This window comes from Monodon monoceros, unplaced genomic scaffold, assembly GCF_005190385.1.
Source record: "Monodon monoceros isolate NGI ecotype Baffin Bay Population unplaced genomic scaffold, NGI_Narwhal_1 Super_Scaffold_16, whole genome shotgun sequence".
Classification (NCBI taxonomy): Eukaryota; Metazoa; Chordata; class Mammalia; order Artiodactyla; family Monodontidae; genus Monodon; species Monodon monoceros.
Window position 1 is genome coordinate 60,705,451 of NW_021703772.1, and position 17,318 is coordinate 60,722,768.

The following is a 17,318-nucleotide window of genomic DNA, read 5'->3' on the forward strand; positions in this document are numbered from 1 at the left end:
GAAAGTTTTGACTTCTCTTAAATGACAGAGTTATGTCATTTACCTCCAACAACAGTATTGCTTAGATTTGCAATTTCAGTTCTATAAACAGAAGAGGTTTGGAAAGCACATCTCAAATTCAGACTGGTGAGCCTTTTGTGCCTTCTAATTATTGACAACCTGATTATTCAGAAACTGACTAAAGTATTGAGTTTATGGATTAGCTAGCCCCTTTGCTTCTTTTTTTCTTGCCTTGTCTTTTAGATGCTCATTACTTGTTTGTAACTTCAATCAGAGGTGCTTGGGCACAATGAAGACAAAACTTCCTAGTTTCTCATTAAAAGGTGTCTTGAAGTTTTCCTGAGGAGGACATTTAACTTCCTAGACCAAAATAAGGATTCTGAATAAAGATTCTAAACTAACTATGTTTAGTCTCATTTCAGCTGCCATAAGAAGTCAAAATGTAAGATGCTGTTAAACAAAGACTTGGTATTATTGTGTGTGTGACAAAGAGAAGTAATAATACTTTTCTCAGTATGATCTTTGGAAAGAAGCTGAAATCTTACTGAACTTTTGAAAATCAAGTCCCAACATGTGTGCAGCATCCTAAAACAAACATGAAATATTGTTTTATAAGGAAGACCCAAGTTCAGGAAAACTTGGCAGTAAACTTTTTTTTTAATTGAAGTATAACTGACATACAACATTATATTAGTTTCAGGTATATAACATAATGATTTAATATTTTTATATATGGTGAAATGATCACCACAATAAGTCTGGTTAACGTCCGTCATACATAGTTACAAAATTTTTTTCTTGTGACTTTTTTCTTTCTTTTAAGACCTGCTCTCTCAGCAACTTTCAAATATACAATACAGTATTGTTAATTACAGTCTCCATGTTGTACATTATATCCCCATGACTTATTTACTTTATAACTGGAAGTTTGTACCTTTTGACCCCCTTCACCCATTTCACCCACCCCTCACCCCCTCCCTCCACCTCTGGCAACCATCAAAAATTTTAGAAATGAAAATAAAAATGAACCCATCTGTTCTCTGTATCTATGAGCTTATTTTGTTTTGTTTTTTAGATTTCACAAATAAGTGAGATCATACAGTATCTGTCTTTCCCTTTCTGATTTACTTCACTTAGCATAATGCCCTCAAGCCAGTAAACACTCTTTTTAAAAATTCTTTAAATTTGTTATTGAAGCCAGTAAACACTCAATGTTTCCTTAGCAGTTATTCCTTATTCTTGATATTTTATGCATTATTATTTTCTACCTTAATTAGAAATAGTGACTTAATAGAACAGAATTAGGCTGTTTAACTGAATTGTTTAGGTTTTCAATTACTGAATGGAAATTAAGCATAATACAGTAGAGAGGTTTTACACTATTTGTACCCAAAACATTCACATAATAACCAATACAAAATTTGCTTAAACAGAAAAATAATTTTAATGAACACTTCTATTTTTAATATAAAATAATCATCATAAAATCAGTTAACTAGTCAGTACTCAGTTAATCAAGTGTGACAGTAAAATATTGTTTAAAAAAATTTCCCCCCAATTTACAACAAACAATTTCTGTGCCATTCAGATTTCAAAATGTTAGGACTAACTCAACATAACTATTCAGAGTCCCTGTACAGCACTGACAGTATCTGGGCACTAAATGCATTCTATCATTAAAATACTGAAAGAAAATTACTGTACCTAGATCCCACTGCGCCATCTCCAGAGTCTTGGCTTCCAGCTTCGCTTGGAGTGCTCACAGATTTGGAGGATGGAGACATAGGAGGAGGGACTAAATAGTGAAATAGACAGGTATCCGCTGTTACTACACGGAGAGGTTGCTCAGCTTATGACGTTTCAAAAGTAATTTAACATGAAGTAATTAACAAAAAAGAAAAAATAATGGCAAACCAAAAAACAAAAGTACATGAATGAAAATGAACAGTAGAAAGAAGAGGAGAAAGACAAAGTTAACAATGCATGCTGACGATTCATGCAATTTCTCTGGCAAAATGCATTTGGGCTTTATATTAAAAAAAAAAAAGCAAGATTGTGGAAGGATGCGTCTTCATCTCGGCCAACACCAAATGTGGGTACTAATTTTCAAAGGAGAGCATTCCTTCTCCCTTTTCTAATTCTTTGCTTTTAAGATCACCAGATCATTTCTAACTAGTATCAAATCAAAACTCTGAATTTTGCTTCAGAAGTCGTTTACTGTCTGGTTTTCTGAGATTTATTTTAAATGTTCATTTTTGTCAATTTATCTTTCAAAAAGAATTGATGTCTTAAATGATATTTTCCCCTCACCAAAAATAAAAAGGGCCAATTTAGAGAAATGACTATCACTAAAGGAATGGCTCCTTTAAAAGTCCATTAGTTTCCAGCAATTTGGGTGAAAAATGCAAACAGGCCATAAAACAGCATGCCTTCTAGACATGATGCATAACATAAAGTGATACATGCAACTTAAACAAGGCAAGACTTAATGGTAACTTCCTTACCCCAGTATTCAGAAAAAACTGAAGTGTACAGACAAAGATACAGACACCCAAAATATTCTTAATCCCTTCTTATAGAAAAATACACATTTTTCATAGTATATAAAACAAACAGCAAATGCTTTCCCCTAACCTGTCACTTTTAACATTATATACCAGCAGCTGAACGTGCGTATTTCATGCTATTACATTTGTAAAACTTTTTGAAGATCATCACTGCCATCTTCTGGTTAAATTTTACCATAAATGACCCCAATCCCAAGTATGTTTTAAAAATAATTCTTCAATGTACAATATTAAGTGACCAATATATTTTATGTCGTGCTGCAAGCCCTTCTTTTAATAGTTTACTGAAAAGAAAGTAAGTTCCTAGTTATATAGAAACCAATCTAAAGAAATACGTATTTAATTAAAAGTCTGTGTTTTTGGAATAGTCACATTCACTGAACCCTTAAAATTATGTTTAAATGTTTATATATGCTTCAGTAAAAAGTGGGTTTGCTCATCTAACAAAATGCACTAGTATAATGAATTACATCTTAAACATAGGTACAAAACTGATCATCCTTATTTTTCAATGCCAAATACTACTGGAAACCAATAAAAAGATTAGAAGAAAAAAAAATCATAGCTAGAATGTTTGTTTCCTGAGATACAGTGGTTAATTCTTGCTCAAATTTCAAAAGACCATAAAAACATAATAAAAGGTTTCTAATTTTGTGATTAAATCTCTCAGAAACAATGCTAAAACCAGATTGCCTTCATATAATTCACATCATGATACCACTGTGCTAGGGGCTGCATGTATAACTCATAGCTAAACAAGACTTGTATCTGAAGTAAAAGAATAGTAATGTCCCCTAATTTCTCTTAGGTTACATTTTTCCTCATCTTTTTGTCCACCACTCACTGTGAGGCTTCCCCTAGGCGTCTAAGTTCCAACTGATACAGGACAGTGGTTTGTCTACTACACTGTAAGCACAAATATGTTTATTAAATTATTTAGTATAAATTACTAAATATTTAGTAGTATAAATTTACTACTAAATATTTAGTAGTATAAATTTAATAAATTTATACTACTACAATGTTTTCATAGTAAAGATTTCCAAAGAAGGAATTTTGAATTCTTTAAATTACAAAGTTAACTTCAGGCTTAGGAAAATAATTTTTCTAAGTATACATATAGGAAAGATTTGAGACAAACAGTAATATTCCTATCAATCTATTTGTGATAAATTATAAAATTCTTTTCCAGTTAATGTTTTTTCCCCTTTCTGGTGACTTCAAATATCTATGATTCCACTTAATACGTTCATCACCAGTATCTTAATTGGTTAAGACTACATTAAAAGAAAAATACGTTAACTCAAATCCTTTATGAAAACAGGTTAAATAGTAATTATACATACATAAATACACTAAACTAGCCAATTCTCAAATAAAAGTTTCAGAAATAAAAAATAAGTTACACGGGTGATGCAACCAAATTATCACTGTTTCTCAGCCAGAAGCAAGATAAATCACCATAACTTCAAATTTGTAATTAGATAAAAATCTCCATCCCAGAACTATATACTTTCAACCAAAGATAGTTTTAAAGCCAGCTGATAAGAGACTAATTAAGGACTCAATGTTATTATCTGGCCCACCAAATTCATCTTTCAATAATAAATAATCTATACCACAGAAGGGACAAACCTGGAAAAAGAAAATTACTATCACTGAAAAAGGAGGAATGTTAACAGGAAAAAAGGCAAAGGTAGTGTTATTTGGTGACTACCATATTTTAACCCAGTTAGTCTAGAAAAATCAAAGAATACAGTACTTGCACAATAAGGCAATGTCACTATATTCCCAGACTCCAATAAATGACCCCCCCAAATGAATAAAAGCATGCATCCAGGGAGGTTAAAAAAAAACTAAATAACTCATAGTCTCTCAAATCTCAGAAAGGGCTTAATTCTAGAGTTCATTTTTAAAGATGGTTTAAGAGTACAATCAGCTTTAGAAATAACATAAGCTATTATTAATTAGCTTTTGCCAAATATCTGAGATATGATGTGCATAGTAAGAACAGTGATTCAATCAGATTACCTTTACTCCACAGTTCTGTATATAAAATAGCCTAAAACAAGGCTTTAAAAATGGTACAAAAGATTTAATATTAACATATATGAGTTAATCATGTGAATGTTTTTAAACTTCTTAGAAGTTAGAGCAGAGATACCTATTTCTTTCTTAGAAAACCAAGGAAGAAATGTAAAGTAAACTGAAAGACAGATCTACACCATGGCATTCACTGATCATGCAAGTAATACTGAAAGGCTGTGACTCTGATTCTTTAGGACAGAAAGACAACCAAGAACCATGAAGGCCTTTCCTGCTAGCTTAGAGCTTGGCCTCCCAAGGATATAAAATTAACACTACTGCCATTTAGCCTGTGAAGGAACAACCAGAAATTTTAAAACCACAAAGGACCTGGGAATGCACCTAGATTTAGAAACCAGAGTTAAGTCTGAGTCAACCACTCAGAACTATACCGAAGTCTCAGAGATGAAGAAGGATGGTGCACAGCTCAATTACATTTTTTTTTTTTTTTTGCGGTACGCGGGCCTCTCACTGTTGTGGCCTCTCCCATTGCGGAGCACAGGCTCCGGACGCGCAGGCTCAGCGGCCATGGCTCACGGGCCCAGCCGCTCCACAGCATGTGGGATCTTCCCGGACCGGGGCACGAACCCGCGTCCCCTGCTTCGGCAGGCGGACTCTCAACCACTGCGCCACCAGGGAAGCCCTCAATTACTTTTTATCTAGCAAGAAGGGGCTCTTGCCAGGAAGAAGAACCTAGAAAAGGTGGACAGCCAAAGAAAGTAAATGTAGGGAGTGGGAGTATTGGCAGAGCACAAATGGGAAGAGAGAGCTTCTGAGATAACCAAAAGTTGTGAGGCCCCTTGTAGCTCATCTATCTATGATACTCAGCACTCAAACACAGTCCGAGTTACATAGTAATGCCCTCTTGTGGATACAAGTGCTCCTAGGCTGGAATATTAACATTTAAATATCTGTTTAATTTTTCATACTTACTCTTTTTGTCCTGAAAGACAAACCTTAATTCTCTGACACAGATGTAGAGAACAAACGTATGGACACCAGGGGGGAGAGTGGTGAGGGGGGCAGGTGGTAGTGGTGTGATGAACTGGGAGATTGGCATTGACATATATACACTAATATGTATAAAATGGATAACTAATAAGAACCTGCTGTATAAAAAAATAAATAAAATTCAATTTAAAAAACCCTTAATTCTCTGAAATATTAGTTTCTCCCTTTCATATGACCCCTTCTCCTGATAACTTTAAATATCCTCCCCTTACCTCCCCTAAATGTTTCCTTTATTCTCTTCAACGTAATTCAGAGCATCAGATAAACTTTTTTAAAGAAATTAATAAAAATAAAATTTTATAGCATTAAAATACTATAAGGAACTGTTCTTAAAATTAGGCTAAACTTGAAAAAATGACTTGATAACATGGAAATCATTCTATCTAAAAATCAGACTTACTAGTTAGAGAAGTAAGTGCTAGGGATGTGATGTACAACATGATGACTAGAGTTAACACTGTTGTATGATATATAAGAAACTTTAAGAGAGCAGATCCTAAGAGTTCTCATCACAAGGAGAAATTATTTTTCTTTTCTTTTTATTGTATCTATGAGATGATGGATGTTAACCAAACCTACTGTAGTAATCATTTCACTATATATATAAATTAAACCATCATGCTGTACACTTTAAACTTACACAGTGATGTATGTCAATTATTTCTCAATAAAACTGGAAAAATCAGATTTAAAATATTCAAAAGTTACAAGGGAGGGAAATAAATGAAGCAATACTTATTTTGACTACTGAACTTCTTTTGTTTATTCCTAATTAAAAAATTGATTATCACACCAATCGATGTACTGTGCCCTGCTGATACAGACTCAGGCTACAGAGTAATGGACAAAACCTGTTTTCATCTCTTTACAAGATGGTTAAAACAGTAGTTACACATACAAAAAGAGATTCACTTTATTTATTTTTTGACCATCAGTGTTTACTAACTCCACATTTGATAAAACATGACTTGAAAGTTGTGCCTAAAATTAACTTTCTGAAGACTGGCCACTTAAATTTTGTTAAAAAAAAAAATTAAGCCATACTTCTTTTGTGAAATATTCAAATTTCAATTTCCACTAAGCATTTTCCTGAAATTTAAACAAGATTTTGTTGTTACTGCTTTTAAAGCAGATGGCTTTTATTTGGTCTTACCAGGTGGAAAGACACATGACCTAATAATAATTGAACAAACATTTAAGTGTCTAGTCTGTGCTGGACAGCAGGGATAAAAATGTAATATACTGTCCCTGCTCTCAAGGATCTCTGACAAAAAACAATCAAATGATCAAATAAATAAGAATCTACCAGCAAAGAGAAGCTAAGAGAGGTTTTATTAGCTGTCTCTTTTTTAAAAAATGAATTCTTTTCAGCAGAATTTTTTTAAAAAAGGGGAAAAGTCCATTTTAGGTAAAACCAGACTGATGCTTTTAATAAATCCTCTTGAATATTTTAGTGGTGTTTTTATACTTACTTCTACAATTTAAAAATATTTAATAAATACATTTGTAGTGAAAAGAAAAACAAGTATCCATCCTGGGTCGTGATATAAAATGTATTTTTATTGTTACTGTCAAGAAAGTTTGATAGCCACTGCTTTCACCTGTATCCTGTATTCTCCAGGCCTAATTTTAAGTAAATACTGGAAAGATCTTTAGACATTTGTGAGAAAACAGAAGGTGGAAAACTGCACAACTCATTTAATGAGGCTACTATAACCATTATAATAAAACCAGACAAAATACAGTAAAAGGAAAAAAACTATAGGTCTGACTCTCTTATGAGTATAGATGAAGAACTCCTAAATAAAATATTAGCAATATATAAGAAAAATATTCTCATAACTAAAATGGGTTTATTCCAGAATGTAAGCATGCTTTGAAAACCTACCAATATAAATTATCATATTAATACATCAAAAGGGAAAAAAAAGCATATGATCATCTCAAAATACTAGGAGACCTATGAGTTTGTCGTACATATTTTGGTGATTTTAAAGGATGTCAAAATTCTTTGTGAATGTGGGCTGGACTTAGTGACTCTCTTCCCATAGACAGAATGTGGCAGAAGCAATGTCCTCTGACTTCCAAGGGTAAGGATAAAAGGATAGCTTCCTTCCGGCTCTCTTTGTCTTTGGATTGCTCACATTGGGAGAAGCCAGCTGACACGCTGCAAGGATACTCAAGCAGTTAGTTCTATGGAATGGCCCACGTGGATAGGAATTCAGACCTCCCACTAACAACCAACACCAACCTGCTGGCCACGTGACTGAGCAAATCACATGGCTGGTAAAGCAAATCCTCAAGCCCCAATCAAGCCTTCAGACGGCTACAGCTCTGACTGACATCTTGACTTCAGCCCCATGAGAGACCCTGAGCCAGAACCACTGGGCTAAGTACTGCCAAATTCCTGACTGGCAGAAACTGTGAGAGATAATAAACGTTTATTATTGTTTAAAAAATATATCAAAACGATACAAAAATAGAAAACTTGAATGGACTATAACCATTAGAAAAGCTTGAAATGGTGAGTAACTCCTGCTCTCCACTATCCTCTGGGGAAAAAAAGCATAATCTGAGGCAGTTTTACAGTTGAATTCCACCAAGTATTTAAGGAACAGGTAATATCTATCTTTTACAGTTGTTCTACAAAATAGCAAAAGAGAAAGCTATCCAATTTATTTTAAAACCATAACCATGGTGGCCACTGACCATGAACAGCACAAGAAAATTATAGGTAAATTTCATTTATGAGCATATACACAAAAACCCTAAATAAAATATTATATAATCTATTCTTTAAATACATGGAAAAATTCATCTGCCACACCTGGATATGACTATTAGTAACTAAAGTGAAAAAAATTAAGTATGTTTTTTGCTTTTCTAACAGGAAATGCATTCAGGGTAACCAAATAGCCCTAGTTACTGAGGGAAACCTCCCCTTTGCAGAAGAATTTCAGTCAATAAATGTAGAAGGAATGATGGAATTATAAAAATAATTAAATAACTGATTTGGAAAAGATTCATCAATAAGTATTAAAACTACTTGGTAAAAAGTTGACAGAGAAATGAATATTTCCATGGTACCAAAGTATCACCTCCAGATATTACTTGCTAGTCCAAAGGGAAAAAAAGTAACTACAATGGAGAAGCCTGGCTGTCACAATTGTAACCCAGCGATCAATCTTGACATCACTGGTAACAACCCAGACATATGTGCTACTGATGTGATACAATATGAAGTACACAGAATCATCTATGAGATCTTCTTGCCAAAGAGGTTCAACCTGAAGCTAATCAAGCTTTTAAAATCTAATTTCCAGTTTAGAGGAAATATAAAGGATAGAGGAACAAAAGCTTAAATGTGAGAAAACCCTCAGAAAAACCCAAGAGGTGAGACATTCTAGAGACCAACTGGCCCACTCTCCTCAACCAGTCGATGACATGGGGCAAAAAGGAGCATGTGTGTGGAGGATCTTTTAGATTTAGAAAGACTAAAAACATGCAACATATAGTGCAGGAAGGTTTTCAGGGGAAGCTTAAGAAACTATTTTTTTTTGAGGGGAAGAAAAATTTTGTGAAGCTATGGCTATTTTGAAAAAGATGAAAAAAGAAGGGGCCATTTTCTATAAAAGAAATTAGAATATACTAATATAAAGCCACAGTAATTAAAACTGTGTGTTAATAGTATAGAATCAGACAAATGGGTCAACAGTGAACATACAGAGCCCAGAAATGCCCATGAATATATAAGAACTGACTCAATGACTAAGTTGGCATCAGAATATCAGTGCGGGAAAGATGGACTATGTTTTAACAAATGGTATTGAGAAAATTAGTTAACTATATGGAGAAAAATTAGGCTGGATCCCTACCTCATATTATATTCAAAAATATAACACAAATATCTAAAGGTGAAGGATAAAATAATAAAGAAAATGTAGGAGAATATATTTGTATCCTCAAAGTAGGAAAGGATTTCTTTTCAAAAAAAAAAAAGAAAAAGGTTATAAATGGTAGATCTGACCATTATCAAAATAAAGGATGTGAACACATCAAAATGAAGGATTCTGTTCAATAGAAGATACTATGATGGACGCAACCTAAATGTCCATTGACAAAGGAATGGATAAAGATGTGGTACATACATACAACAGAATATTACTTAGCCATAAAAAAGAACAAAATAATGTCATTTGCAGCAACATGGATGGACCTAGACATTGTCATACTGAATGAAGTCAGACAAAGACAAATATCATATGATATTGCTTATATGTAGAATCTAAAAAAAAATGGTACAAATGAACTTATTTACAAAACAGACATAGAGTCACAGATGTAGAAAACAAACTTATGGTTACTGGGGCCGGGGGGCAAGGGGGGAGAAAAGGGGAGGGATAAGTTGGGAGATTGGGATTGACACATACACACTACTGTATATAAAATAGATAACTAATATGGGCCTACTCTATAGCACAGGGAACTCTTCTCAATACTCTGTAATGACCTATATGGGAAAAGAATCTATAAAAGAGTGGATATATATATATGCATAACTGATTCACTTTGCTGTACAGCAGAAACTAACACAACATTTTAAATCAACTATACTCCAACAAAAATTAACAAAAAAAATACTATGAACAGTTAGTAGATGATAGACTAGGAGAAGGTATTTTTTAGAAGACTAAAACAGACAAAGAAGTCCTCCCTTAAGTACAAGCAACTCCTACAGCAAGGTAAAGAACCCTAATAGTAAAGGGGCAAAGGACATGAACATGCAATTCGTAGAAGGGAAAATCTGAATGGTAAATAGATATATGAAGAAATGGTCAATCTCACTGTAAACAGATAAATGTATATTATGACATTTTGACACACTACTTTACACTCATCAAGTAGACAAAAACTAAAAAGTTGGATAATATCAAGTTATGTGGATATAGTGAAACAGTTACTTTCTCATACCCTGGTAGCAGGAGCATAAACTTACAGTCATTCTTGAGAGTGGTATGTAGAACCTAATAAATGTAAGTCAGCCTACACACAATAAAATAGCAAGTCAATTCCTCAGCATACATTCCAGAGAAACTCTTCCACAGTCCTTTCAAGGGAAAAGAATATGTTCTTTGCAGTGTTGCTTGGAATAGCAAAGCAAAGAGACAGAAGCAATCTAAGTGCCTATCACTGGGGAACAGATAAGTAAAATATAGTATATAACAGAATATTGTGTACCAGTCAGAAGTGAATAACTAGATCTATATGTAACAACATGGGTAAATCTCAAATACAATGCTGCTTGAAAAAAAGGAAAAAACAGAGTGAGACATATAGTACAATGCCATTTATGTATATAAAACATACACACTTAGATATATGAAATCTTAAAAAATGTCAACACATGTTGGACAGATCAAAAGGATGTATGTTAAAAATCCAAGAATGGGTACTTAATGCAAGACTGGAAAGGACAATGGAATTGGAGATGGGAAATGAGGGCGAAACACACACACACACCACACACACACACCACACACACATACACGAACATACAACTAAAGAACAGTCTTTCAAGAACAGGTGATGGAAGTGAGCCATAAACTGAGAAATCTGAGCAAGAGGATTTAGTGAAACTGAAGTCCTAAAAAGAACAGAAAAGGGAAAAAAAAATCCTACAGGAAAAAAACAAAGCTAAAGGCTCATAAAAAAATGATCACTTAAAGACTATATAGCTGGCCTTCCCTGGTGGCGCAGTGGTTAAGAATCTGCCTGCCAATGCAGGGAACACGGGTTTGATCCCTGGCCCAGTAAGATCCCACATGCCATGGAGCAACTAAGCCCATGTGCCACAACTACTGAGCCTGTACTCTAGAGCCCGCGTGCCACAACTACTGAAGCCCGCGCGCCTAGAGCCCGTGCTCTCCAACAAGAGAAGCCACCGCAATGAGAAGCCCGTGCACCGCAACAAAGAGTAGCCCCCGCTTGCCACAACCAGAGAAAAGCCCGCGCGCAGCAACGAAGACCAAATGCAGCCAAAAATAAAATAAGATATTTATTTTTTAAAAAAAGGACTATATAGCTAACAAGCAACTTGGTTTAGTTACTAGGGTATTTTTTTAACAAGATAAAAGTATTCTAATTCATTTACTTTTAAAATTGCAATATGCCACGGAAGCTTATAAAGACATAAAAATTAAAGTACTTTAGTCTTCACATTTTACCAATAAGGAAAAGGCAAATAAGCTGAAAGTAATAACAATGAAGCCGACCATGAAAGTAACCAGCTTTTTCATCTTGAAACCTTTTAGAAATTGTAGCTCTAAGACAGTTATATTGCAGTTCACAATAGGCATACAGCAGATACTACTTCTGGTATTTGTCCCCTGGACTAGATGGAATTAGCCCACAAACTAACCCTGAAATTTTAGGTCCTTAAATGACAAAGCCCATGTCAAACTAAAATACTATGTAACAGCATCCAGCTCAGAATTATTTTAAGTAAGCATTTAATGCTTTCTTATATGTAACCAGATTGTCCTCAATACCTCTATTATTTCAGCTTTTTGGTCTAGTATTGCTTTAAAGTGAACAGCCCAGAAAAAGAACAAGTGAAACTGCTGCCATAATAAGCTACAAATATTATTTCCCTTATTAGCATTGAGAGCAGAAGGCTATAAGCTTCTCCTTCCACTCCTATACCTTTGAATACTGATATACTTTTAGAACTTTGATTCACTATACCTCTCTTCAACCTATAGAAAGGATTATAGAGTTAAGATCAGTAATCACAGTCATTTTTGGGCTTAATATAGTATGGCACAGATAACTTGTTCAACAAATGTTTGTTGAAATAAATTACTGATTTAACAAGAAAAGTCAATTGGTTTATGTTAATAAATACAGTCTTGCAGCTCTTCTGAACAAACCAAATAACCATATATTAGCACATCTGAAAAAAGTCAATTCCAAATGAATTATAAGATTAATGATTTTTAAGAGGCACAAATAAGAAAAATATACAAAATACATTAAATCAACTCATCTCACGTATGTCTGGGCTGAATAAGATATATGCCTATCTCTTATAAATGGATATATTCTTATCCTTACCAATGGGGGATTCCGGAGTTAGCCCCATGCTTTGAAGCAATGCTTCAGCTTCTCTTCTTTTTTTTTCAAGATCTGATTCTTCTTGCACAGGAGCAGCTGCTTCCTTCTTCTGATCAGTCTAAATTTTTTAAGTTAAAAATTTAAATTTACATATGGTATGAAATTTGTTTGCAAAAAATATAAATTTTTTAAATAACATGCTAATACTGTATACTTCTGGAGGTAGACTTAGTTTTGAATACACATTATAGTCATTAAATGAAAATCATTCTCAATAGAGTTTTAGTAAGAATCTCCAAATGATATGTATTAAATTGATCCTTAAAAAACTTTTTTAAAATTTATTTTATTTATTTATTTTTGGCTGCACTGGGTCTTTGTTGCGGTGCGCAGGCTTTTCATTGCGGTGGCTTGTCTTGTAGCAGCGTATGGGCTCTAGGCACATGGGCTTCAGTGGTTGTGGTACGTGGGCTCAGTAGTTGTGGCTCGCAGGCCCTAGAGTGCAGGCTCAGTAGTTGTGGCACACGGGCTTAGTTGCTCCGCGGCATGTGGGATCTTCCCGGACCAGGGCTCGAACCCGTGTCCCCTGCATTGGCAGGCAGATTCTTAACCGCTGCACCACCAGGGAAGCCCTAAATTGATCCATTTTTATATGTAATCAAGGAGTTCTCACAAAAATTTTCTGAACAGATAAATTCAAAAAGTATAGTCAATTTCTATTTATTTACAACATGAAATTGCTATCCATGGTCAGGAATTGTGGAAATCTCACAAATACATAAATACCACAACACTATGAAGAAAAAAAAGACTGAATCATTTAAGAGATAACAAATTTTAAGTAAATGAACAATCTGATTCGTTGAAAAAGTACAAGTACCTCAAACTTCTTTATGAAGTCTTCAGTGTCTTTATTCAACTTTATGTAAAGGATGTTTGTCAAAAATTCATCTGGAGACAGGTTTTGTTTTTATTTTATAAACTACAGGTCTTATTTTTATGATGATAAACACACGGTTTGCTTTGGTAAAATTAAAATTTACTCTTGCATAGCACAAAACATTTTTTGTCACTGAAATTTTTGCCAACGTTTATTTCAGCCATTTATAGTCTTAGCAAAATCTTCCAGTTAAACTAGATAAGCCTCAACACTCTCAGATCATCCAAAACATCTCAAGTGAAATTTAAGCCTTCAAGGAAAAAGTTTTATATATACACCTCAAAAGTCTATTTCAGCTAGACAACTATTACTCATACAATCGTCTGCAGTAAATTTTGTTAGTCGTAATATTCTGATACCATCTTAACTTAAAGAAGTCATCAGAAAATTTCATCAAAATAGCCAAACAGACTATATTATCAAGTAGACACTTTACCTGTATATAACAATATATTAGTAGACTCACTGTTTAATAGTATTATAATTGTAATGTCTCTGGTAATGTTTGATAACCTTTAAATCAGATATAAAGCATGTAATAGATATCCCTTAGGGCCACCTATGGCCATCTTTAGAAAACAAAAACCAAATTTGCACTCAGCCCTGAAGGGTTTAAGGCTACACATACTAGTTTGGAATGGCTCTGCCAGTCTGACTCATGCTTCTATCAGTTGGCTTTTGATCAAACAGAGAACTTTAAGGTCCAACCCTCTTATAATAATGGATCACAAAAAGGTTCAGAATAAACTAGAAAATTCTTCAAGTACAGGCCTTTACAGTATCATAGCAATGCTGCACATAAATTGCACCTTCGGTTTTTCTTTTTCCCTAAGAGATTCCTGGAAGTCTTGGCTATTGTTTAGGCTATCACATAGAAAAACTTGGTACTGTCACACTGAGAACAAACTATCTTAACACTGGCCATTTAAAACATCTATGATAAAAGTATACAAATCTGCCTAAACAGTTTCCATAGAGATAAATGTACATTTCAATACAGGAGAAAGTAAAATATCTCCAGCTCAGGGTCAATGTATATTTGCCATACATGATGAAATGGTGATGCCAAAAATCAGAAGATGTAAGTACCTAGTCCACCTTTACAATAGTATCAAACCCACTACCTGGTAAAGATATTTCAATGACTAACTCATAATAAAGGAGATACGATCAGTTAAATAATCCCCTAATCAATTAATAGTCTATTCTATATTTCTCTTTGCCATTATTTATTCCAACAACTAGCAGTTCCGACGAGTAAAATATTCAGGTAAGTTCAAAGTCCAAACTAAGTTATGATGTATATGCCATGTTTTATGAGCTATTACAAGGCAGATGCCCCTTACTTTATATAATAAACATATCCCTAGAAGGCTAAATATGCATATTGATCTTTTCACCTAAAGTGCTATATTTGCAGTCACAACTGCTGGAATTTTAACTATTCTGAAAGTATTACATAAAGGTATGAGTACTTAAAATCCAATTATTTTATATTATCTTTAAAAAAAATCAAACATACTTCTTTTTTTTTCCTTTCTTCTTCTTTCCTCTTCTTTTCCTCTCTTATTTGAGCCAACCGCTGCTTCTTACGTTCCAACTCTGCCTTTAATTCACTTTTGTCAGACATGTTTGCGACCTTAAGAAGCATATAATCATTTACAATCATTATTACATTGGTAAAAGCAGCACTCTTTAAAAAAAATTAGTCTTTCAAGAAGAGAACTGTCTCGAGAGGCCATGTAGTTCAATGCTATCTAAAGAGAACATATAAACTCTACTTTTAAAATAACAGAAGCACATATATTACTAAGACCTGAAAAAAATTATCAATATAAACAAATGTGTATAAAAAATAAATACCCAGAATTGAGCATAGTAACTAGCACCAGTAAGCTCTTTAATGTTCACATGCTCAAATTCAACACAATATCTCTGGCTCTTAGAACAGAGGACACGGGCTGGCATTAAAAGCTAAGCTATATGACACAGATCAAATCTGCTATCAGAGTTTTGCATTCATTCCCAGAAATTTGATAAAACAGGCGGTCACACAGAAAATTTCTATAAATTCTAAAACTACCATGTAATAGTAATATTAAGAAGAAGCAAAACACAAATATTACCACCAATAACTATTAAATATACTTAAAGTAAGTACGTTTTTAGTCAAAGCCCAACAAAAAAGTCTGACCAGATAACTACATACAGCTGTCAGGTCCGCTCAACCTCCTAGAGGCCGGAGCCTCCATGATTGACGCGTTCACTTTCTTAAAACTCCAAGGAAGAGAAAGTCTCAGGAATTTTGTGCTACAACCTCCGCGTTCGGGTACTTTCAAACACACACCAAGTAAAGGAAAACGCTGTCAACGCAAGTAATAGCGACTTTTATTTATAAAATGGAGTAAGACGAAAAGCAGTCACTTCTCCCCTGGGGTCACGGCCAAGAGGGAGCGGTGCAGAACACGTCCGGGGGAGGAGGCCTCGAACTAGCCTCGAGGCTCCTCGGGGCACCTCCGGAGGGTCCAGAAGGGAAGGGAGTGGACTCGTCTCCCCTGGCCTCCATGAGTCACCGCACCTGGCTCTCCCCGCCTCTCCTTCCCGGAGCCCGGCCCGGGCGGCGCTGTCAGCAGGAACTGCCAAGCCGCCCTTGGAGTCCCGACGTGAGACACAGCAGACAGAAGGGCCTAGAGGGAAGGACAGTCAACCCACCTGTTAGATGGTGGGATGGGGAAGGGTCCGCCTGCCAGCAACTTTCCAGTAACGTCCCTCTCCTTTGCCCCCAAAGGCAACAGTCGCGGCCACTAGCTCCGCAGCTTTCCCCAAGCACACAAAGAGGGATGGGCGGCGGCTGCTACGGCGAGAGCTGAGGGACAAATGGCTTCACCACAACGAGGTCGCTCACAGGAAGAAAGGGAGGGGCCCTGCTGCGGGGAACTGTAGCCCCTCTGTGACTTACCTGTGTAAAGCAGAAGCCGAGAGATGAGACAAACAATCCGCCTCAGGGTCCCGAAGTGTTTCAGCTTTGCCAAAACCTGTAAGACTAAGCCTAATAGCCTGGGGGTGGGTGCCTCGCCTTAAGGATTGACTCGACCAGGGAGAACTACAAGCCCCAGCTACAAGGAAAACCTGCGTACGGCGAGCAATGCACTCTGGGAGTTGTGGTCAACGGTAGTCGCAAAGTATGCTGGGACATGTAGTGTTCCCTAGTCTTCCGATTTTCCCACCTTGAGGCCTTCCTTCAAGATTCCAAAGAGAAGCTTCCAGCAGTTCTCCTTAATGTAGTCTTGTCCGCTGGTCATTGCTCACAATGTTGTATGTGTTATATCTTAAGATCTTTGACTCAATATTGGCCGAATGTTTAAGAAGTGTTATTTTCAAGTGGTGAACCTATGTATTACACTGAACATTTGGTGAACGCTTTCTAGGATATTTATACCAGTATTAGAAAAAAAACGCCTTACAGAGGTTTAAGCAAAATCTAGAATACAAAATCTAAATTTTGAAAATGTAGTGTAACCTCATCTGTCAAAAAATGCGAGAAATTGTCTTTAATTAGAAAGAGATTTGTAAATCTTTACTCAGTTTTCACTAGTGTTCGT

The 17,318-nt window shown here is 35.2% G+C and overlaps 1 protein-coding gene across 5 annotated transcripts in view; it reads right to left on the minus strand.

The window, feature by feature from the left end:
• DYNC1I2 (dynein cytoplasmic 1 intermediate chain 2) overlaps positions 1-16,833 on the minus strand; it is a 51,514-nt gene extending 34,681 nt beyond the window's left edge. For 3 of the 5 annotated variants that reach the window (XM_029224947.1, XM_029224945.1, XM_029224949.1), the window contains exons 1-4: positions 16,429-16,580; positions 15,239-15,355; positions 12,777-12,894; positions 1,705-1,795 (exon numbers count right to left, since the gene is read on the minus strand). In XM_029224947.1, the coding sequence (XP_029080780.1) occupies positions 1,705-1,795; positions 12,777-12,894; positions 15,239-15,346 (317 nt within the window). In that variant the 5' untranslated portion in view covers positions 15,347-15,355; positions 16,429-16,580. Of the gene's footprint in view, positions 1-1,704; positions 1,796-12,776; positions 12,895-15,238; positions 15,356-16,428; positions 16,581-16,675 lie in introns of those variants that run through there. The other 2 variants (XM_029224948.1, XM_029224946.1) reach the window with 1 other exon arrangement.
• Between the last annotated feature and the right edge of the window lie 485 nt (positions 16,834-17,318).